Here is a 21909-nt window from a genome sequence, read left to right on the forward strand (position 1 = left end):
CGTTTATAAAATTCTATATCCAATCTCTTTTCTTGTCCTGTCTTCTTCTTCATGTTTCTCTCCCTTTTTTTCACTTTTGTTCTCTCTCTCTCTCACTCTTTTGCTAACCCTTTAACTTTACGATGTCATCTTCGTTCATTGTGTGAGTGAATATCAGTAAACAAGTGTACATTATACAATTGTCAACAATTATCTGTTATGTAGGTTACCCACATCACAAGGCTACGAATGAACTTTACACTTCACTAATGTTGAACCCTCATGTACTCATGCGAGTAATAATTCCACAAGATCACGAAAACATATTTCAGTTTCGTCAACATACGCAATTAGCTAGTTGTAAACTTTTACAACAACAACAACAACAACAACAAAAAAAAAAACACAACATATATCAGAAAATCATCCAAATATCAAAAGAAGAAAAAACCTAACAATGGACAAATAATAATCATCAACGAAAATCCTATATGATCTGGAACTCTTAAAAACAAAATATCAATCTAATCAAGTATTTTTCCTTTGTCTAATTGCGGGAGAAAAAAAACGTTCAGATATCTTCCAAACGTGACCTTAAAATACGGTTCATAAAAAATAAAATCATAAAAAACTAATAGCTCTCTCTCTCTCTCCTTAATCTTAATTATTTCTTGATCGTCATTGTCGTCGTCCTCCACTGCAAATCCGTTATAAACGAGGTTACGTCATCTTCTGGCGCGAAACTCAACCGTCTCCGGCAATACATCGTTTTAGCTCTAAGCATCTCCGACGAATACTCACGTTTCCTCGGCGCCGGTGGACATTCTCTGATCTTAGGGATTCTATTCTCTGGACGAGTCGGTGTTTTGAATCCGTCATTATCTTCCTCCACAACCTCTTCTTCTTCTTCTTCTCCATCATCTGATCTCTTCCTTTTCCGACAAATGTCCAACACAGATTTCTTGTCCGAGCATTCATCTTCTCTCGTCTTTCTAACACCACCTAACGTTGCCTCTTCCCTTCTCAAGCTCGTATCCGACATAGTCGATAAATGGCACAGAAACAAGAACACAAAACTCTTGTTCTAGAGAGAGATAGAGAGAAAAAGAGAGGGAGAAAATGAGAGACGAGAAATAATGATTGATCGATGTAGATAGATCCAACGTGGTAAAGAATATTAATCAAGAAAATTGTCAGCTTTTTTGTTGTTATTATTTCTTTTCTTTTTTCAGGTTTGTTTAGAGTCGGAGATTGGAGCGAGTTTATCGTGGTATTGTTGGTTGTGGTAAGAAAGAGTCTAAAGGGCATACATAACGTAACCCAAGACCCTCTAATTCATTCAGAAGGGAAGACCTTATACGTTATTATACCGTTACGATAATACATTTTTATCATATCGTCGAATAAAGTAATAAAATGATGGCCCGATGCCTTTCTGCTTCTCGCAAGTTAAGCACCAAAATTGACGTCTGCCTTTACGTTTCCAAACTCCATGTGCGCTTTTTTGTTTCCTCCTGAAAAAATATATTTGTTGCCGTTAAGACTTTAATTTTGTATCTAACTTATATTTATTACCATATAATATTTTTGCTATAACTTGTGTGTATTTTTATAAGGAGACCCAGCTCTTATTTGCTAATAACTTTGTGTGTATTTTTAGAGAATTTATGACTTCAGAATTGAGATATATGAGTCCTGTTATTATGATTTTTTTTTTCAGGACGAAGTAATATAAATATGTTATGTAAGATAAATTCTGGCATGTTGTGCGTGCACATCTCTGCATAATGTTTTGTATGTAAATAATTTCTTTTCGCATTGGCTCATCTGAGCTAATCTATTGTTGACAAAAAAAAAAGATAAATTCAAATAGGAATAATATCTTCGGATGATTTTGCAAAACATTTGGACAAGAAAAAGATATGTAATATAGATATTAAATGACAGTTTTTTTTTTGGTTAAGTTTAAAGAATATGAATTGTAATGACTTTGTTTTGGACCATATTAATAATATATACTATAGATACATTCATGTATGTAAAATAAAAATAGAAAAAGTGTCTCTTGAATGTTACAAGTTCTCCATGTAAAATATTTTTTTTTACATCCGCTACAGTGGGTTTTTTTTTAAAACAAATATCTCAAATATCATCCCTAGAGGTGTAATTTTATAAGTTAGTTTTTAATGTAAAAAAATATCCAAAATCTCCCAAAATCAATGTTATGGGGTTTTAAAGAAATATAAAGTTATATTTCAGTAACAGTTGATTTCATATGATTTTCCAAAGTTGTTGTTTGAATAACAAGAGATTTTAAGTGATTTTAATTGATGTTATAAAAATCTTATTTTCAATAACAGGAGATTTAGAAAGAGATTTTAAAATTCTAAGTTGAATAACATGTGATTTTAAACAAAATCTAAAATCTTCCAAAATCATGTTTTCAATACACCACCCTTATATACATATGAATTTGACACCCGTATAGGTAAGCTACCTAAGGTAATGATTATTAATTTTCATAAATATTTTTATATTTTATTATAAAAAGACATCCCTGCAGATGAATCTCTTACTCATTAACATTTCAATGGTAGCCAAACTATAAATATTGAAATACAAGACAAAATAGGAATATCGAAGAGTGAAATTTGAGAAGAAGAATATATTTGAATGTAAGAATATTTTCTCCCCTGTTTGTTTTTCTTTGTCTAATTTTCTTTTTCAAATAGACATTGGTGAAATTCATGATATTTATTTCCACTTAAAAACTTTTAAAACACGCGTGAATGGTACCAAATTAAATAAAGAAAACATATAGGCTATATATGACGTGCATGATATGAAGCATTAAAAAGTGTCATGAGCTTTCAAACCATTTGTTTGGAGATAGTGAAAAAATGCATTGTGAAGTGTGTGAACCGTCTATTAAGTATTGATAATGATGGACGAAGAGACCTTGGTACTTTACTATGGAACCAAAACACAAGTCTAACCGGTCTCGTCTTTGTCTTACCTTAAGCGGTAATTATTATAGTTCCAACATAAAGGTTCGCTTCTATAAAATGTTAACATTAATTACAGGTCCAAATCCAAAAAAAATATTGACATATTAGATAATTTCTTTACTAAATGCGTTCAATTCACAACAATTTGAAAGTTTTTAACATAAGTTGTCGTTCAGTGGCACAATTCATAACAAAAGTTGCAATAACTACAAGTCTACAACTATACAAAAGAAAACTTGTGTCCAATGGATTGAAATCGGTATATGTTAGGCCCACTCGGAAGTAATGTCTATTTTGGGTAAGAAGCCCAAAATGATTTTTTTTTTTTTTAATATAAAAGCATAAAACTATAAAGGGGTAAAAACGTCATTTAAATGTTTATAATTTTATTTTTGGGGGATTTGAAATGAAAAATTTAGAACCGGAAAAAAAAGGTGAGCCGAAGTTGAAGCCTTTGGACCCGTTTTCTCTCTCTTTTTTTTTTTTTTTTTTTTAATTTTACTCTCTCCATTCATTTCCCTTCCTCCTCCTCTTCTCCCCTTCATCTGTTTTTTTTTTTTTTTTTTTTTGTGTTTGTTCGTTTTGTTCCTCTCTTCTTCATCCTCCAGCCGCTACAAAGATTTGTTTTTTTTCAGGTAATTTTTGAGACCCTTTCGATTGTGTGATCTTCGAACACTCTCCCCCCCCAATTACGTTGATTTTTTTTTTTAATCCAATCATCGATTTTGAATGCATATCGTCTCTTCTAATTTCTGAGTGTTGTTTTTATTGGATCTGGGGTTCTTATCATCATCACTTGTACTTAATCTTATCGATATATGTTTCATCGATTTTTAATCAATCGTATGTTTCAAAATCACCCATTTGTTAATTTGTTTAATCAAACAATTCTCTCAACCGCGACTGATGTTTTTCAAATTGTCTATTTTATTAAAAATCCTTTTTTTTTTTTTTTTTTTTTTAATATCTTTGTTCTGGTTGAATTTTATAATATTGTACTTGATTCTGGATCTACAATATTCCTTCTTCTTCTTCTTCTTCTTCCATTTTTAAGGTTTGATTTTTGGTTGACAAAAAAAAAGGATTTGTCTTTGTATTGTTTCCCCATATCTGAATTGGTGACATGTATGATTAAAAATTTGATCTTTATGTGTGTTTTGGTTTGCATAAAGGTATAGAAAATGGCTGACGGTGAAGACATTCAACCTCTTGTTTGCGACAATGGAACTGGAATGGTTAAGGTGTGTGCGTGATTGATTCTTTCTCTCTGTTTTGATCTCGTGGACAATGTAGCCTTTTGGTTTTAAGATTATGTTGTTTTTGTATTTGAGTACAGGCTGGTTTTGCTGGGGATGATGCACCTCGAGCTGTGTTTCCTAGTATCGTTGGTCGTCCTCGTCACACCGGTGTGATGGTTGGGATGGGGCAAAAAGATGCTTATGTTGGCGACGAAGCTCAGTCCAAGCGTGGTATTTTAACTCTCAAGTATCCGATTGAGCATGGGATTGTTAACAACTGGGATGACATGGAGAAGATTTGGCATCACACTTTCTACAATGAGCTACGTGTTGCTCCTGAGGAGCATCCCATTCTACTCACTGAGGCACCTCTTAACCCGAAAGCTAATCGTGAGAAGATGACTCAGATCATGTTTGAGACTTTTAATGCCCCTGCTATGTATGTGGCTATTCAGGCTGTTCTTTCTCTTTACGCTAGTGGTCGTACAACTGGTGAGTGAACGAACATTCGTGTTCTCTTATGGGATAAAATGCTTGCGGTACAAGATGATGTAAAGCCTTTTCGGATTTTGAATGTGTGTAGGTATTGTGCTTGACTCTGGAGATGGTGTGAGCCACACTGTTCCTATCTATGAGGGTTATGCCCTTCCACATGCGATCCTTCGTCTTGATCTTGCTGGTCGTGACCTCACTGATGCGCTCATGAAGATTCTTACCGAGCGTGGTTACTCTTTCACCACCACAGCAGAGCGTGAAATTGTCAGAGACATAAAGGAGAAGCTTTGCTACATTGCTCTTGACTACGAGCAGGAGCTCGAGACCGCAAAAACAAGCTCAGCTGTTGAGAAGAACTACGAGCTACCTGATGGGCAGGTGATCACCATCGGATCAGAGCGGTTCCGTTGCCCTGAGGTTCTTTACCAGCCATCTATGATTGGTATGGAGAATGCTGGTATCCATGAAACCACCTATAACTCCATTATGAAGTGTGATGTCGATATCAGAAAGGACTTGTACGGTAACATTGTGCTGAGTGGTGGAACCACAATGTTCCCGGGAATCGCCGACAGAATGAGCAAAGAGATCACTGCTTTGGCTCCAAGCAGCATGAAGATCAAAGTCGTTGCTCCTCCCGAGAGGAAATACTCTGTCTGGATTGGAGGCTCCATCTTGGCCTCCCTCAGTACCTTCCAGCAGGTACACACAGTCCCATCACTTCCTTCATCTAAACCGCCTCTCTCATCTCTCTTGTTATACTAACTCAAACTATGTTTTGAATTGTGCAGATGTGGATCGCAAAGGCAGAGTACGACGAGTCAGGTCCATCGATTGTTCACAGGAAATGCTTCTGAGTTCAATGTTGATCATTTTTCAGAGAAGAAGCACGGCCGGGGTTTTTCCGACCAGTCCTCAAGCCGGGTTTTTAATCTTCCGTTATTCTGCTCTTTGGTTTTGTTCTTTTATGTTTTTGAATTCATGCCAAATACATTTTCAAGGATTTATGGTAATCAGTTTGTAGTATGGTTAAAGTCTAATGCGACTGTGTTTTTGAGTGAATAAGTATTACACCTCTTTTCTCTTTAATTATTATTAATGTAACAATTTGTTTTCTGTCTTCTAACATTACCTTAATTTAATTTGCATATGTAAAACTTATATATCAGTTTTATTTATAAAGATGGACCTGACTGAATTCAACACTAAGCTTGAGAAAACAAAGCCATAGATAAACAAACTGAAGTGGTAAAGAGGAACAAAGGTAAATGGAAGAAGCTAAGTAACAAATAGAAAGCTGAGTTACAGAACCCAATAGTCTGATCAAAGAGTCTGAAAGAAAAAAAAAAACCAAAAAAAAAAAAAGCTTACATTACATTACAACAAAGAGTTTAGGAGGCAGTTCAGGGGCGGTCTAATCTGCAACCCATGTGCTGTTCAAGAAATTTGGTGAGTCTGATATGTTTAGAGGTCCATTGATCTGCCAGCTTCTGGTCTTTGGCCTCAGCGTCTCTCCTCAAACCAACGAGCTGTTCTCTGTACTCTCCTTCGATCTTCTCCATTGCACTCTTCTGCTCTTCCCTCAGAGCTTTCATCTTAGCCTCAATCTCCTCCATCTTCTCCCTTTGTCTACACGACTTCTCTGACTCTAGCTGCAGCTCCAGCCGCCTTAGCCTCCATGCGGCCTCTTTCTTATGCTCCACCCAAGCTCTATGCCCTTCCTCTAACTCTCTACAACACTCCACAAGCTCTGACAAGAACACACCCTCGCTACTCCCGCTACAAGATGGCATCATATTCCCTAACACAAGTCCCCCTGGACCGCTGTCTACTCTCTCGGGCTGCTGCTGCTGCAGCCACGGGATTGGCGGTTGAGGTGCGGCTGCAGCCACGGTGGAAGGCGATAATGTTAAAGTCACCGAGGGAGGTCTCACGCCAACATTGTTCCCATTGTTAGAAGTAGCTAACCAAGGAGGGATCACAGGGTTAGGAGGCTGAACTTGCTGATCAGAATGTAGAAACCCTCCATTCGAATTAGCCATCACCACAGTGGCAGCAGCGGCAGCAGCAGCAGAAGGAACAACGTTAGACCTCTCTTTCACAAGCTTCTCAGCAAAACTCTCAAGAATCCGATCGTACTTGCTCTCGTCAATAGGCTCAACTCTCTTGTTACTCTCTTTCTCTTCTCTCTGCTGCTTCTCTTTAAAGACTTCCCACCACTTCCCTAACCGCTTGGCCGTCCTCCCGGGAACCTCCGCAGCAATCTTCTTCCACTTGTTGCCGTGTTTCTCTTGAAGACGGATCACAAGCCTCTGTTCTTCCTCAGTCAAAGAACCTTTCTTGATCCCTGGCTTAAGATAATTCTTCCATCGTTCAAGACATGACTTGGCGTCACGGTTCAAAGGTTTGTTCATACGCTCAGAGACAAGATGCCATTCTCTCGGACCGAACTGTCTAACATAAGCACGTAACAATGCATCTTCTTCACCACTCCAACGTTGCCTCTCTTTCATCTCCTCCTGACATCACTTCTTCCCATCTCACCATCCTTCTTCATCTCTACCAATACCAAAATCAACCCTTTTCATAAATTCCCACAATTTATATTATCTACAAGATCTGATACTAAACTTTAAAAAAAAAAACTCCAATTTGGGATCAGAAAGTGTAAAACTTGTAACAAACTCAAGAATCTTCAAGAAATGAAAAATGAAAAAAAATTTGACAAGGCTTATAAGCAAAAACTAGGAATGATTAGTTATCATCATCATCAGTTCATCACTATACAAAACCAAACAGGGGAAATTAATGCTGACCCCAAAACACTATTAGCATACCCCTATTAAGAAGATAAGAGAGTTGAATTATACATTATTATAATATATAAAAACAAAAACAAAAAATGCTCACCAAATAATATTGAAAAGGAAGACAATCCCAAACTCTAAAGCAACTTCCATCACACACACACACAGGATTTGTTTTTCTAGTTGGAGAAGAAAATGGAAGAGAAAAACGAAAAAAGACCAAAGTGAGAGAGGCTTTTAAAACCAGACGACGTACACGATTAGACCACAGAGACGGCAAATATTATTATTAAGAAAAAAAAAAGAAGAAAAAAGTTTACCGACTGAGACAGACGTTTTTCCCTTTTTCACACAAGTGGGGGGGGGGGGGGGGGGGGGGAACTTCTGACAGTAGCGCGTGGAGGTAAAAAAGTTGAAATTCCATAAGTTTGTTGTTACCAATATTAGTTTTGTTTTTTCTTTATAGAAAAATCGAAAATCATAGTATCACATTGGGATCTCAATATTCATTTCAATCACATTATATAAAATATATATATATAAATCGAATATACGTAGATGCTTTCAGTTTAGAAGCCAAAAATCGCCAAAAGTTAGTTGTACTTTAGTGGCTGAATAAATTGTATTTTTTTTATATCTATATAGATATGTATATATATTTATCTATATAAATTTGTTAGGTTGATATTTCAGAAAAACTACTTACTTGCTAATCGTATACCTGCAAAGTGCAAACAATGATAGAAGAATCAGAAAAATATTGGTCCATTTAAACTCTTTGAACCACTCAAACATTTAGAAGTTAATTTGTCCAATTTAAATACTTTAGTGGCTGAATGTAAATAGATTTTCGCTAATACCTACAAATAATAATAAAAAGTTTTGGTGTGTGATTTTTTTCTGTGGTTAAAAAACTGGATTTGACGTATGAGTAATTAGGGGGATGAGGAGAACACGTGTCAGGAAATGGGGACGGTATCTTTTGGGGGGGCGAAAGCATGTAAGTGTGTAAATGGTCCCCTTCTACATTAGCCCCTACCAAAACATACTTTTTCCTTGTTCCATCACATCCGACTACCACTACTCACTCTCTCTCACACACCTTTGCTACCATGCACCAATGTGCGTACGTTAGTATCTTCTCCGACTCCTATAATCAGGCAGACAACACTTTCACTCTTTTATTTATTATTGCCTCATCCACTACTACTACAGTACTACTAGTCTCACTCTCTCTATCACCCCATCGAGAGTATTTTAGGGTGTGAATGGTTATAGCGGTTGGGGCGGACAAATCCATCTACGGATCAGACCGCTTTTTATTTACCATTCATCATGTGTAGTCCACAGTGGTGCAGTCTACAGAAAACAGAAACAAAACCGCAGCGGACTAACTGCGGACCGTTTTTCTTTACAAATAGAATTGGACCGCTACGGTCTATTATCCACACTTAGAACAGGGCGGTCTGGTCCGCAGACGGATTTGTCCGCCCCGACCGCAGTTACCATTCAGACCCTTAGCTTATTATAACAAATTAGGCAAACCACATAAATATATGATAACACTGTCTATATATGACGTCACTCTAATGCTTACAATATTGTAATAGTAAATTTATTGTTGTAATAGTCATACTGTAATACTATTATACTAACTAATAATGCATTTTCGACAATTCAGATTTGTAATGTAATAGTTGAATAGGAGGAATTTTCGAAATAGTTGTAGCAGACTCACCATTATTAATTCATACATATATATATATATATATATATAATAAGTTTGCTATGGTTTGAATTTTATCATTTGGTCATGCAAAGACATGACCCGACATCAAAAAGTTATTTTCATCAAATTAGAATGTTAACTACAAAGAAAAAGTGAAGAGAATTCATAATAAAAATCCCTACAAATATAGTAATATTAAGCTGGACAACTCTACTGGAAAAAAAAACTTTACTTAAAAAAATTCTGCCAAAATTCAACTTAATATCCACGTTTCTTTAGTGTATGTTTTTTTTTTTTTAAACTAAAACTTTTAACTACGTAACTCAAAATTGAGAAGATCTGCCACTTGAATCAAATACATTTTTAAAATGCTTTGTGTTAACCAAATATATTCACCTGTTACTAGCCAATAATTACGAAACTGAGTCACTCCCAATGTATCACTCAGGAAATTATGATGCAGTAGTTTGATCTTACAGTTTAGACAGATGAGAGAACAGCCAACATGGTAGGTTGATTTCTATAACCAAAACAAGAAAAGTACGTTGATAGGAGACTAGTGGTGGGCCTTCTATGGGCCTGCTTTGTATGATTAAATTTTCTTTACATCGATATGAATGATTGGATTACTTGACCGTTTTGTTTACCCAAATTTTGTCCTCTTTACATTCAAAATTTGATAGTAGTATAATTTTGTGTGTTTTTCTAAAAAAGTTTAGAGTTAGGGCATGTTTTCCAGTTGCGAGCGAATCTTAAGATGTATGATCATGTTTTCCATAGTCAGACCCTTCATAATATTGGACGTCCCTCAGACCATCAAGACCTAACAAACGTATATATATTTTTAGAATTTTGATTATGGGGGAAAAGAATAATTTAAAGAGTATAAAAAACACACTATTGTATATCGAATGTGAAACAGAGCAAAGACAGTAAATAAATAATAAAGTAAATGCTGATGGAATCAGAGAAATATGTTTATATAAGAAAAAAAAAGAAAATAAAAAACTAGTAATAATAATGATAAAAGTGAGGGAGATGACATGACATATGAGTTGTCAAATTGAGGCAGATCCCTTCTCTGATCTTCTCTCTGCCATCTCTTGCCTTTTACCTCATGTGCTCCATCCCCTCCGGCTTTTTTGTTTCTCTTTTCTCTTTTTTTTTTTTTTTTCTTTTTTTTTGTTTTTGTTTTTACTATTTATCAAACATTTTTCCTTACAACTATGAGATATTTTTTTTTTTTTTGGTTTGGATGCGTTCTTCTTACATGGAATTTTCTTTTAATGGGAAATTTGTTGAAAAATCAAATTTGTCTTTAGTGTTTGTGAAACTATCATTTTTTGGACATCTCGGTAGTTACGCTATTTTAAATTACTAAAATAATGTTATTTAAATTATTATTATTTTTTAATTCTAACTAACTTAAATTCAGAAAATTAATTCTGAGCTTGATAATTTTTTTTAATTCTTAAATCTTGGTGTGTTATACGTTCGTGATGAGGATTGATTCGGAGTGCTATAGTGACCATATGCATAGAAAACTCGGCTCGGTTAATTAACGGTTTTCCTCTCAGTTTTAATGATTTGTTGACTGACTAATAGAGTTTAACCACTAATTATGGCATTGGATTGGATGCTGTGAAATGAGTATTCTTATTAAATAGCTAGAACTTAGGGCGATTAGGTATTATATTGAACCAATTGGAAATCCATCCGTCCTTTCTTGTTTTGCCTTGAGCATTACTGCTAAGTTATTGAACTTCATTTAACTTGTAACTATAATATGTGAAATTTATGAGTTTGGGTCGAGAAATTAAACTAGGCGGTTCTGGTCATAACTGGGTACGGGGAATATCATGTGTACAGTAGTACTAACTCGTTATTCTAATAATATATAGTTACAGAGGTTATAGAGTTCAGGTTATTATATATGGACATGTTGTAGTTTGGGTCATGCATCCTTAAACGGGGTGTCCATTTTGTTTTCTGACAAAAACATTATGAAATTCACTCGTTCCTTTGCTGATTTTCGTGTAATCTAAACCTGCTTAAATGTTAACTAGAGTTGACGCAGTTTTTTTGGTTTAGGAATATAATTTTTGAATTAGTAATAGTATGATGAATTAAGGACTTTTTTTGCCAGCCGATTAAGGAGTACTTATTTGTAATAGGTGTTTTATGTTTATATAGATGACAATGTAATAAGATAACGAAGTAAAAAATGATAATAATGTGATGAGGATCATGATAATAATGAGTATGGTTTTGGCTATGTGTCGTGCATCGTGTCTGATGGATGTTGAACTATGACATGTGCATCACTGCATATATATGTCCTAACTTGAGTTTCATATAGTACTATGCGATCATAAAGAGTCGTATAAAGTAAAAATAAGATCTTTGAACTTGCTCATTGAATATGAATCATTATATATATATGAACGTCAACAAACAACAACAATAACAATGCTAAACAATAACACAAAGATAACGAGCACAACATATCACCCAAATCAGCACATGTATCACAAAAAAATCACAAGCACAACAATCACACATAAAAAATAACTACGTACCTTCACAAACTCGCGATGCCGACCAACTTATTAACCTTTTAAGTCCATAACCACCTGCCTGGGCCTATTAACCCTTAATGATGCAAATTACAATCAATTGTTGTCTTCACTCTATAATACGCTTAGACAGGAGTCCCACACACGAACGAAATCGAATCCAGCCAGATTTTTATATAAGTATTGAAAAACTTGGCCCAAGGGCCCATTATACGGTCCATCAGACTCAATCATAGACTGTCTACATTCTCTGGCTTTTTTTTATTAGAAGAAGATGACACCAACGAAATAAAATAAAATTTGCTGATAATAATTCTTCAAAAACAAAGTAAATAATTTCCCAAAGCCACCGGAATTTTTCCCGAGAAAATTAAAGGGAGAAACCCAGGGCTGGAAAATGATGTCTCTGATCTCTCTCCTCTTCCATAGTAACATCTCTTGAGTATTGTTTTGTTTTGTCTTCACTGAAAAAAAAAAACGTTTTGATTCTTTTGTGTGTGTGTGGTGGTTTCAGAGACTTCTCAGACTCGGAAGTTTTTGCCGGAGAAAGTCTGACCAAACTGCCACGAGGGAGGAGCAACATTCCACGAGGTAGAAGAACGTCGGTCAGAGGCGGTGACTCTGAAAGAAAGTGATTGGCCGATGAGGACGGCGTTAGATTGCCAGTTCTGTCCCCAGTTACGACTCATCCTCACCCACTCTGTCTTTGTTCCTTTCACGCTAACTCCGTTGATATCTCCGGCGCCAGCAACGTTAGTTACGAGAACAAGGTTGAAGTATCTGAACCCGTTTACTGTGAACCTTATCCCTCCTATCTTCCGACAAGGTACCCTTCAGAAGAAACAGAGAGTTCAGACAATTATTAACAACAAGACAAGACATGATATGAAGAGAGAGAGAGAGATGGATCTCTGGGTTACTGTGTCCTGTTTCTTTTCCCGAAATGATAAAATTGAAATACTAAAAATTTAAAATGTTTCAGAGTAAAAAACAAAGTAATAATAATACTACTATTGAGAGCGATGGTTTCAGTTTCTGAACTCTGAAACTAACATCGGCCGTTATCTAAAAAGTGCTAGAAACCTAGAAGAAAACAAAACACACAGAGATAATAATAATAATAACATGTTCGGTAGTCGGTACAAATATCTTTGAAGTAGAGCACCTTAATAAGAATTAAGACATTTGTATTTTAGAACAAAAGAGTCTTTACAAAAATTTACTAAATTTTCTAGCATATTATAGCGAGTAATCAAACAATAAAGCCTCTAATTAGTTTTCTTTACACAACTAAACACTATTGCCTATCAAAACATGAATCTTTCACATAATACAAATTTGCAAAAGTTACTATTGTGTAATTTCTTCAGCCTAAAAGTATTATTTACAGTTAAATTCTTATTGATTCACCAAATTATATTACCGGAAAAACCAAAACGATGCAGTTAAGTAAAAAAGATTTGGAAAAAGACAAAAAAAAGCAGAGAGAGAGAGACCTGCGATAGGAGACGGGGACAATGCCTGCACGGTAGAGACCGATCTTGAGGAACATAGGCATAGCGAGATCAAAGTGCTCACGCGGCGGATTGCACCATCCTCCGTCGTCACTCGGCTGAGCGAAATTCGGCGGGCAAAAGTTCGTCGCCGTCACAAGAATCGACGGATTTCCCGGGACACACCATCTCGGGTCGTCGGTGCACTTAATCTCGAAGCAAGCACCGCAGCTAAATCCGTTGTTGAACAGAGCAGTGCTCAACGCCGCCGTGTTCACACCGTATCCTTGGCTGTACAAGTTCCCGTATCCACACGCGCCGCCTTTTAAAACCCCACGCGCCAAAACACAAAAACAAAGAAGACAATAAAGTTAGCAACTTTACAAAAAAAAAAAACAGAGCATAAACAAAGTTAGGAACTTTCTCAAACAAGAAGAAGTTAGAAATCGTAATTTATGGTTATATATATGAAACGAAATTGATAATGGTGAATTTGGAAAGGTAGTGAGAAGTGAGCATATACCCATGGTTCCGGAGGCGTCACTACCGCCGTAGAAAGTAGCGTGTGCGTTCTGCCACGGTCCGCCGCTGTAAACGCCGGGGATTTTGGCGTTTGTAGCTGTTAAGAGAAAGGAAGCCGTAACGGCCAACCACAAGCAGATCCCAAACGCAGTCGCCGTCATTATGAGAGAGAGAGATATGTGTGTATTGGATAGGACTGCGAGAAAGCGGGAAGGACTATGTGTATTTATGGGGGACTTTGGCTGGTTGGGTTTTTTTTAACCTTACACTAAAATTTGGGTCCTTTTCTGTAAATTGTTTTAGAGTGATAGGGTTTTGAGGTAAATTAATTGTTGTCCATCTCACCGGTTTCATGGGTTCTTACTTATAGACTAAACCGAATCGATCTATTTCTGTTTTAATTTAAACTTAATGGTGACATCTTCGTGTAAGATGACAGAGTAAACCAAAATTTAAACAATTATGTATGTTTTTAATGTAGAATTATATAATAGTAGACATATAAGTTTTATAATCTATCCGAAACCAAACCTAACCCAAAAGTATTCATAGTTAAAAACCGAAAAAGCCAATTCGATTTCTTTTGGCCGAATTAAACCAAAAAAACAAATGCCAAACACAATTATGTATGTTTGTCTTTTCTTTTTACGAAGTATAGGTTATAGTATTTTTATTTGCCATTATCTACGCATGCACGCATGTATAGTTTTTTTTTTGGTTACAGAGCAATTAACATAAATACATGTATGTCTATGCTTATAGAAAGAACCAAAAAAACAATATATACATGTATGCATATTTCTTGTATATTTTGTTGTGAACATATCATATAAATGAACCAAACGAATCGAGAGCATCACATTAAGAGCATGTGGTCGACATACAAATAAATATATTAGGTTTTGCAGCAGATAAATATTGTTTATTTTATGAATTTTTTGAACAATAATAAAGTTGTATTAAATTGGATGACATAGGGCCGCAATAGTTGAATGACAAGCTTCTTGAGCTATCGTATTACATGATGCATGTGGAGTGTCTCTGATATAATTGTTGTTACACAAATTCTATAAGGGTTCCATGTGATTTGTAAGTTTTAAGGGCTCAGGATAGGTGAGTTTACAGCAGCTATGTGTACATACTGTTCACAATAATTGAGATTTCTATTTCGAACTCTCCAACAAATTCAAAAGTACAAATTGTTTTTTTTATGACGTACTCGACTTGATATGGTAAAATTATCATGTAAATGAGAAAACATAAAGATATATAATTTTAGAAGGCTGTACCTATGAAAACGTTTTATCTAAATAATTAATTTGATATTTTGAAACAATAAATTTTGTTTCGATCATTTTAATTTTCAAAGGATCGGAAGACATAACTTCAGTTGAAGAGTATATATATATAACTTCACTAAAGCCGGCCCTCACATTTAGAAACTCCGAGCAACTTAACCAGATCGATTGACATTTTTACGGTCTTTTTTTCCCAAAAAATATGCAAAAATAAATATTTTATAAAAAAGATCATGGGCTTCCAACTTCCAAATCCAAGCTGGTACTTGGCCTTCAATGAGGATCAGTTATGGTATTCTGTATTCACACATTATTACATTGATATAGTACATTTGTAATTAAGAACATGAAAATATTGGAATATAAACATAAATAGAGAAGCAAATAACAGTATATAGAAAACGGATAATATATATTAAAAAAAAAATCTATAGAAAATGGTTTTGACTTAAAAAGATGTAAACCGTTGATTCTTTCTCTAATTTTGTTAGTTCCAGCTCAAACGCACTAAAAGTCTAAATCAACTATATATACAGAATAATTATGTTCTGTGCAAAATACAACAGTCTACTTAAGAAAATGGTATAATATATACTCTGTGTCAAAGTTATGCTCTCTAATTTTTTTTTGAAAAGAGAAGTTATGCTCTCTAATTTCACCAAGGTTTGTCATCCATGGCGATGGGTGGATTGATGCTGCCTGGTTTGGGTCGAGGACTACCTTAAACATTCCAAAAATTTCATGAAACGTTAGAGTTACGTTGGTGTGGTCGCCAGGAAACTCCTAAAACATTCATATAGATAGTTGATAAGCTCATAAGAGTATAAGAGAGGTAAAAGAGAACACGTGCAAACGAGAATACACGTGAGAATGAAGCTGGAGTGAAGAAGAAGTTAGTTACGTTTCCATAACAAACTATGTTAGGACCTTTAGTATAAATAGGGGTTGTGGCATTCATTGGGGAGTCATGTTGAAGGTTGTGTGTTGTTGAAGCTTCTCCTGCGTGAGAAGGGAGCTTGCGTGCTCTGTTACGGTGTGATAGGTGATTGAGAACTGTAACTCAATCTCTATCAATGGTTCTAGCGTTAAATAGGAATTTACAAAGATCTAGAAGTTGCACGTCATTTGTAAGAAACAAACTTAGCTAAACGATATGAACAAGGTTTTGCTTGGTTTTATGGAATTAAACATAAAAAGTGGCTTAGAAAAAGCAAGATAACGAAAGAAGGATGCATAAAACGACGACGAACAAACATATCCAGGAGGAAATAGCTAGCTGCTAAGAAAACAATTAAGAACGACAGAATAGTACTTGCCAAAAAAATATAATTAAACCATCACACACAATCAAAATATCACTCCGAACGTCACACAAGGGATATATAGACAATGATATGCAAACAATACACGGATTACGTACGTTTGCGCTCAACCCTATGTATAAGGTAATGTATTTCTACTACATATGCTTGACTTACATAACACTAGTTGATCTATCGGGTCTTTTACGTTTCCCAGGCGAACATGTTGATATCGTATTATACTTTTTTGGCGAATATTGAAAGTGAACACATAGCGTGGAGTTAAACTAGTGATACCACAAAAAAAATATATATATTGAAAGTTGGAAATGAAGTTCATAACATTGTGTGTGTGCTCTTGGGGAAAAAGAAAGGGTCCAGCGGCTCTCTAATTTAGTTAACTAGGCCACTAATCGTAAACTAAGAAATTAAAATGATTTGTCGACATTTTAAGGTTCTAAAAAGAAAAAGAAAAATAATAATTAAGGTTTGATTCTAGTACGATCCAACTATCCAAGTTGGGGAAAAAAAAACTATAGATAAATTATAAATCTCATTAAATATGTACTTGCCACTAAAAAGAAGACAAAAGTATATTGTACTACTTACTAATTTGCATATTAAATCAACAATTATGTAAGCTTTAACTTACTGTAATGACAACACGTGGCAATCAATGAACCGATAAGTACATTTTAGCTAATTTTTAAAAAAATTAATAAAGCACGACGACGACGACGACAGGTCCCCACAAAAAACGCATAAAGATCCAACGGCTGTGATTTGCTTTTCCCTACCTCGGAGATTAGACCTTCTTTTTTATATAAATTCTTAATTATGTTAAAAGAAAAAAATTAAAACGCATTTATTCCGATTCCTTTCTCTCTCTCTCTCTTCGGTCCCCTCCCTCCCCACCCTCTAAAGTCTCTCCTTCTTCTTCTTCTTCCTTAATCACCTCTGCTTCTTTCATTAATTTCTCAATCTAGAGAATATGATTACTGAACCAGGTCTAACCGGGATTTCTGCTGCGATTACTCGGAACCGTTTACCCGGTTTACCCGATCAATCCACTTCGTTGCTCCCCAATCATACCTTCACTCCGGTGTCACTATACGACAGTTTCAATTACAATCTCTCCTCCTCCGATCACAGGAATCCGCCGGAGAATTCAGTTTTTGTTCGGGAAGTGGTAGTGGGGGAAGAAGAAGATCCGGCTGATGATTTTGATTTCTCCGATGCTGTGTTAGGATACATTAGTCAGATGTTGAACGAAGAAGACATGGATGATAAAGTATGCATGCTCCAAGAGTCTCTAGATCTCGAAGCTGCTGAGAGATCGCTTTACGAAGCTATTGGTAAGAAGTATCCTCCATCTCCTGAACGGAACTTGGTGGCTTCGTTCGCTGAGCGGAATGGTGAGAATCTTGACCGTGTTGTTCCAGGTAACTACACCGCAGGTGATTGTATAGGTTTTGGGAATGGTGTAATCAAGCCAATGAGCGGTGGTTTTACTATAGATTTTCGAAATCCTCAGAGTCGTTGTTCATCGGTTCTAAGTGTTCCTCAATCTAATGGTTTTGGAATGGACCAGTCTTCGAAGAAGAGTTTGTATTCTGATTCGAATGGGGAGAGTCATCAATCTGTTTGGTTGTTTAGGGGTGGGATTGAAGAAGCTAGTAGGTTTCTTCCTGAACAAAACGAGTTGATTGTGAATTTTAGAGAGGAGAGTTGTATGAGCAGAGGAAGGAAGAACTCTAGCCGTGATGAGGTTTGTGTGGAAGAAGAGAGGAGTAGTAAGCTACCTGCTGTGTTTGGTGAGGATATTTTGAGGTCAGATGTTGTAGATAAGATCTTGGTTCATGTTCCTGGAGAAGAGAGCATGAAGGAGTTTGATGCGTTGCGTGAAGTTCTGAAGAAAGGAGTAGAGAAGAAGAAAGCTTCAGTGGCTCAAGGTGGGAAGAGACGAGCTAGAGGAAGGGGACGTGGAAGAGGAGGAGGAGGAGGAGGAGGAGGGCAAAATGGGAAAAAAGAAGTTGTGGATTTGAGAAGTTTATTGATACATTGTGCTCAAGCTGTTGCAGCTGATGATCGTAGGTGTGCGGGCCAGTTGTTGAAACAGATAAGGCAGCATTCTACGCCGTTTGGTGATGGGAACCAGAGATTGGCTCATTGTTTTGCTAATGGTCTCGAGGCGAGGTTAGCCGGTACCGGAAGCCAGATTTACAAAGGGATTGTGAGTAAACCGAGATCAGCTGCAGCTGTCTTGAAGGCTCACCAGCTTTTTCTTGCGTGTTGTCCGTTTAGGAAGCTCTCTTATTTCATAACCAATAAGACCATACGCGATCTTGTTGATAATTCTCAGCGGGTTCATGTTATTGATTTTGGTATCCTCTATGGTTTCCAATGGCCAACTCTTATTCACAGGTTTTCCATGTATGGATCACCAAAGGTTAGGATCACCGGGATTGAGTTTCCTCAGCCAGGGTTTCGTCCAGCACAGCGGGTTGAAGAAACTGGTCAAAGGTTAGCAGCGTATGCCAAACACTTTGGTGTGCCATTTGAATATAAAGCAATTGCTAAGAAGTGGGATGCAATTCAACTTGAAGATCTCGATATAGACAGAGATGAGGTTATCATAGTTAATTGCCTCTACCGAGCTGAGAATTTGCATGATGAATCGGTCAAAGTAGAAAGCTGTAGAGACACTGTGCTTAATTTGATCGGGAAGATCAATCCGGATCTTTTTGTCTTTGGCATTGTGAATGGTGCATACAATGCACCGTTCTTCGTGACACGATTTCGCGAGGCTCTGTTTCATTTCTCCTCGATTTTCGACATGCTTGAGACGATTGTGCCACGGGAAGACGAAGGGAGGATATTCCTTGAGATGGAGGTCTTTGGGAGAGAGGCATTGAATGTAATTGCGTGTGAAGGTTGGGAAAGAGTGGAGAGGCCTGAGACATACAAGCAGTGGCATGTCCGGGCTATGAGGTCAGGGTTGGTACAAGTTCCATTTGACCCAAGCATTATGAAGACAGCGCTGCATAAGGTCAACACATTCTACCACAAAGATTTTGTGATCGATCAAGATAACCGATGGCTCTTGCAAGGCTGGAAAGGAAGAACCGTCATGGCTCTTTCTGTTTGGAAACCAGAGTCCAAGGCTTGACTGACAAATCCTCGTTAGCATAAGGGAGAACCATATCTTGATTTTTTCCCCTGTAATTCCAAGATACGGCATCACAGGTACAGCTGGGATTCATATTCACATTGCTTTATCAATGCTATCTGATTCTTTCTAAGCATTGTACTGAGACTGCGTCATCTCTTTTGCAGATGAAAGTCTTTGTCATCCGCAAGAACTTGTTAAAAGATGATATTGATGTAAGTCCCTATTTATAACTTCCCTAGCTGGATATTTGTTGGTTTCTCAGCTAGGTTAGTAGGTTCTCCTAACGGTATTCTTGTAGCTAGGGATGATCAGAGAGTTTGTATATTGCTAGCAGAGTTAACTTGTCTAGATTGTAACACGTATAAGAGGAAGCTTAGACAAACTATGGTTTCAAGAGAAGGTTTTTACTTCTCCAATGTACACACGAGGACCAACGTACATTGAAATAAGAGGTTTTACTATTTCTGGAAAACTCTTCTGCTTGGAATCTGAGCTCTTAGTGTTATTAGTTGTGGTCCCTCAATGCTATTTGTGAGTTTTGATGATCTCTAAATATATTTCAAAAGCTTTTGGTGTTACTTAGAATTTAGGGCAAGCAAGACCTCATGAGAAATAGAAAGAGCCGGTTCACACACATAAAGAACTCATCCCTCTTAATGTCAATCCTAGGACTCTGCTACGAGGACAATGAGAACAAAAAATATTTATCAGAACTTAGTGGTTACTTGAGCGAAAAGGGCCTTGAAATCCTTCGTTGGGGTGCCTGTTCCCTCGGGCTTTGAGGCCAGGTCAAGTGCTTTGAATTTTGCCTCCCCAAGTTGCAACGCCTGCTTAAATAGAACACTTACCATGATTAGGGAGAAGCAAAACTGGTTTTAAAAATATGGCGACTGTTAGTGGATCATCCAGTTTAATGAAATCCCTTTTGATCAGTAATGAACCCACCTGAACGCAGACTTCTGCAACATCAGGCCTTGCGATTGTTCTTGTTTCTGTCTCGAGAAGCTCGTCATCTTTTCCCACGAGTAATTCGCGAATGCCACCTTCCTTGTCCTGCAGACCTCCCGCTCTGAATCCAAGAGCAATATTGCAAGATGAGAATTCCGCCATTGCAATTTGTATCAGATGCAAGTAAACAACAATAAAGTTTACCTGATGATGGTGTATGGAATACCGGAATCAGCCAAGTATTGCTCAGCCTTTCTCTTCCAAACCTATACAAAATTGCAGAAAAACATTTGCTGTGAAACTTATCCTCTATGTGTTGAAGAAAACAAAGAAGGACGAGACTCACCAGAATGTTGGCATTGCCAATACTATTGAGAGGGTGATTAAGGTTTGTTCCTCCCATCGACCCAACCAAAACAATCTGCTTAACTCCCGCAGCCTTAGCTACATATTTCAGCAAACAGTAAGCACCTTAGCTGAAAACACACATACAAAAAAACTCAAAGAGATGAATAGTAATACAAACCAGCGTCTATCTGATTCTTCTGACCAATCCAATCAACCTGTTCTGGATAAGCTCCATCGTCAAAGTAGAACTCAGGTCTCCCTCCTTTACTAGGATCAAAACCTGGTTTCATTTTCGGTACAGCGCTGGTAAGAATGACCAAAGTATCGATTCCTTCAACAGCAGAAGCAATGGCTGAAGGATCTCTGATATCTCCAATGAACACCTCATCCTCTCCACTGATCTTCTCCTTGCTCTCCTTTGTCCTCACTAAACCCTTCGCCACAAACTGATCCGACCTCTCTTTCAATTTCTTGAACACAATTTGCCCTGTCACATCCACCATCAACATTGAACAGTAATCTTATAGAATTTCACAGTAGCACATTGTAGAGAGAATCAAAAAAATCTTCAGAGAGAGAGTGAACCTGTTCTTCCACCGGCACCGGTGACAAGAACGGTGAGAGGTTCAGATGTTGCGGCGGCGGAAACGATAACGGACACTCTTCTGAGCTTTCCGGTTAACTTACTTCGACAACCAATCGACGTTAAATCCGAAACAAGTGAGCGAAATTGAAGAGACGAAAAACGAGGAACTGATACAAAAGAAGAAGCTACAGCTCCGGATTTGTGAGTGTTAGCAGGAAGCTGTAGATGGAAGCATGGTTTCGTTGTCGTCGTCGTCGTCATCATCGCCATTGACTGGTGATTTTGGGTAAGCTCAGACAATGAGAGTGAGTAGATATCGAAATTTCTGATTTTCGCCACGTCACCTTATCTTTTGAATTATTTGAAACTTTATTTTATTTGATTCCAATGCGTTTTAAACAGGCCTGAT

The 21909-nt window shown here is 36.9% G+C and overlaps 5 protein-coding genes and 1 pseudogene across 6 annotated transcripts; 2 read left to right on the plus strand and 4 right to left on the minus strand.

Moving 5' to 3' along the window:
* Positions 1-276: 276 nt before the first annotated feature.
* LOC104782189 (cyclin-dependent protein kinase inhibitor SMR12 pseudogene) lies at positions 277-1353 on the minus strand (annotated as a pseudogene). The gene has a single exon (XR_015597228.1). The product of XR_015597228.1 is annotated as a cyclin-dependent protein kinase inhibitor SMR12 pseudogene (transcript).
* Positions 1354-3352: 1999 nt separating this feature from the next.
* LOC104782192 (actin-1) lies at positions 3353-5809 on the plus strand. Its single transcript, XM_087510943.1, has 5 exons — positions 3353-3622; positions 4160-4228; positions 4324-4717; positions 4809-5422; positions 5512-5809. The coding sequence occupies exons 2-5, from the start codon at positions 4169-4171 to the stop codon at positions 5575-5577; spliced, it is 1134 nt and encodes a 377-aa protein (XP_087367069.1). The 5' UTR covers positions 3353-3622; positions 4160-4168; the 3' UTR covers positions 5578-5809.
* Positions 5810-5931: 122 nt separating this feature from the next.
* Positions 5932-7895, minus strand: LOC104782190 (transcription factor AS1). Its single transcript, XM_010507053.3, has 2 exons — positions 7631-7895; positions 5932-7279 (listed from the first exon to the last, which is right to left on the minus strand). The coding sequence occupies exon 2, from the start codon at positions 7231-7233 to the stop codon at positions 6124-6126; it is 1110 nt and encodes a 369-aa protein (XP_010505355.1). The 5' UTR covers positions 7234-7279; positions 7631-7895; the 3' UTR covers positions 5932-6123.
* Positions 7896-11982: 4087 nt separating this feature from the next.
* Positions 11983-14185, minus strand: LOC104782193 (expansin-A3-like). Its single transcript, XM_010507055.3, has 3 exons — positions 13849-14185; positions 13329-13647; positions 11983-12663 (listed from the first exon to the last, which is right to left on the minus strand). Exons 1-3 carry the CDS (start codon positions 14006-14008, stop codon positions 12354-12356), a joined length of 789 nt encoding a protein of 262 aa, XP_010505357.1. The 5' UTR covers positions 14009-14185; the 3' UTR covers positions 11983-12353.
* Positions 14186-17246: 3061 nt separating this feature from the next.
* On the plus strand, positions 17247-20090 carry LOC104782195 (scarecrow-like protein 9). The gene is made up of 2 exons (XM_087510944.1): positions 17247-19692; positions 19783-20090. The coding sequence occupies exon 1, from the start codon at positions 17438-17440 to the stop codon at positions 19613-19615; it is 2178 nt and encodes a 725-aa protein (XP_087367070.1). The 5' UTR covers positions 17247-17437; the 3' UTR covers positions 19616-19692; positions 19783-20090.
* A 64-nt stretch (positions 20091-20154) lies between these two features.
* Positions 20155-21875, minus strand: LOC104782194 (uncharacterized protein At2g37660, chloroplastic). The gene is made up of 6 exons (XM_010507056.3): positions 21500-21875; positions 21093-21401; positions 20913-21010; positions 20771-20832; positions 20564-20687; positions 20155-20445 (listed from the first exon to the last, which is right to left on the minus strand). Exons 1-6 carry the CDS (start codon positions 21768-21770, stop codon positions 20326-20328), a joined length of 984 nt encoding a protein of 327 aa, XP_010505358.2. The 5' UTR covers positions 21771-21875; the 3' UTR covers positions 20155-20325.
* Between the last annotated feature and the right edge of the window lie 34 nt (positions 21876-21909).

This window comes from Camelina sativa, chromosome 4, assembly GCF_030686135.1.
Source record: "Camelina sativa cultivar CO46 ecotype springtype chromosome 4, ASM3068613v1".
In the NCBI taxonomy this organism is placed as follows: Eukaryota; Viridiplantae; Streptophyta; class Magnoliopsida; order Brassicales; family Brassicaceae; genus Camelina; species Camelina sativa.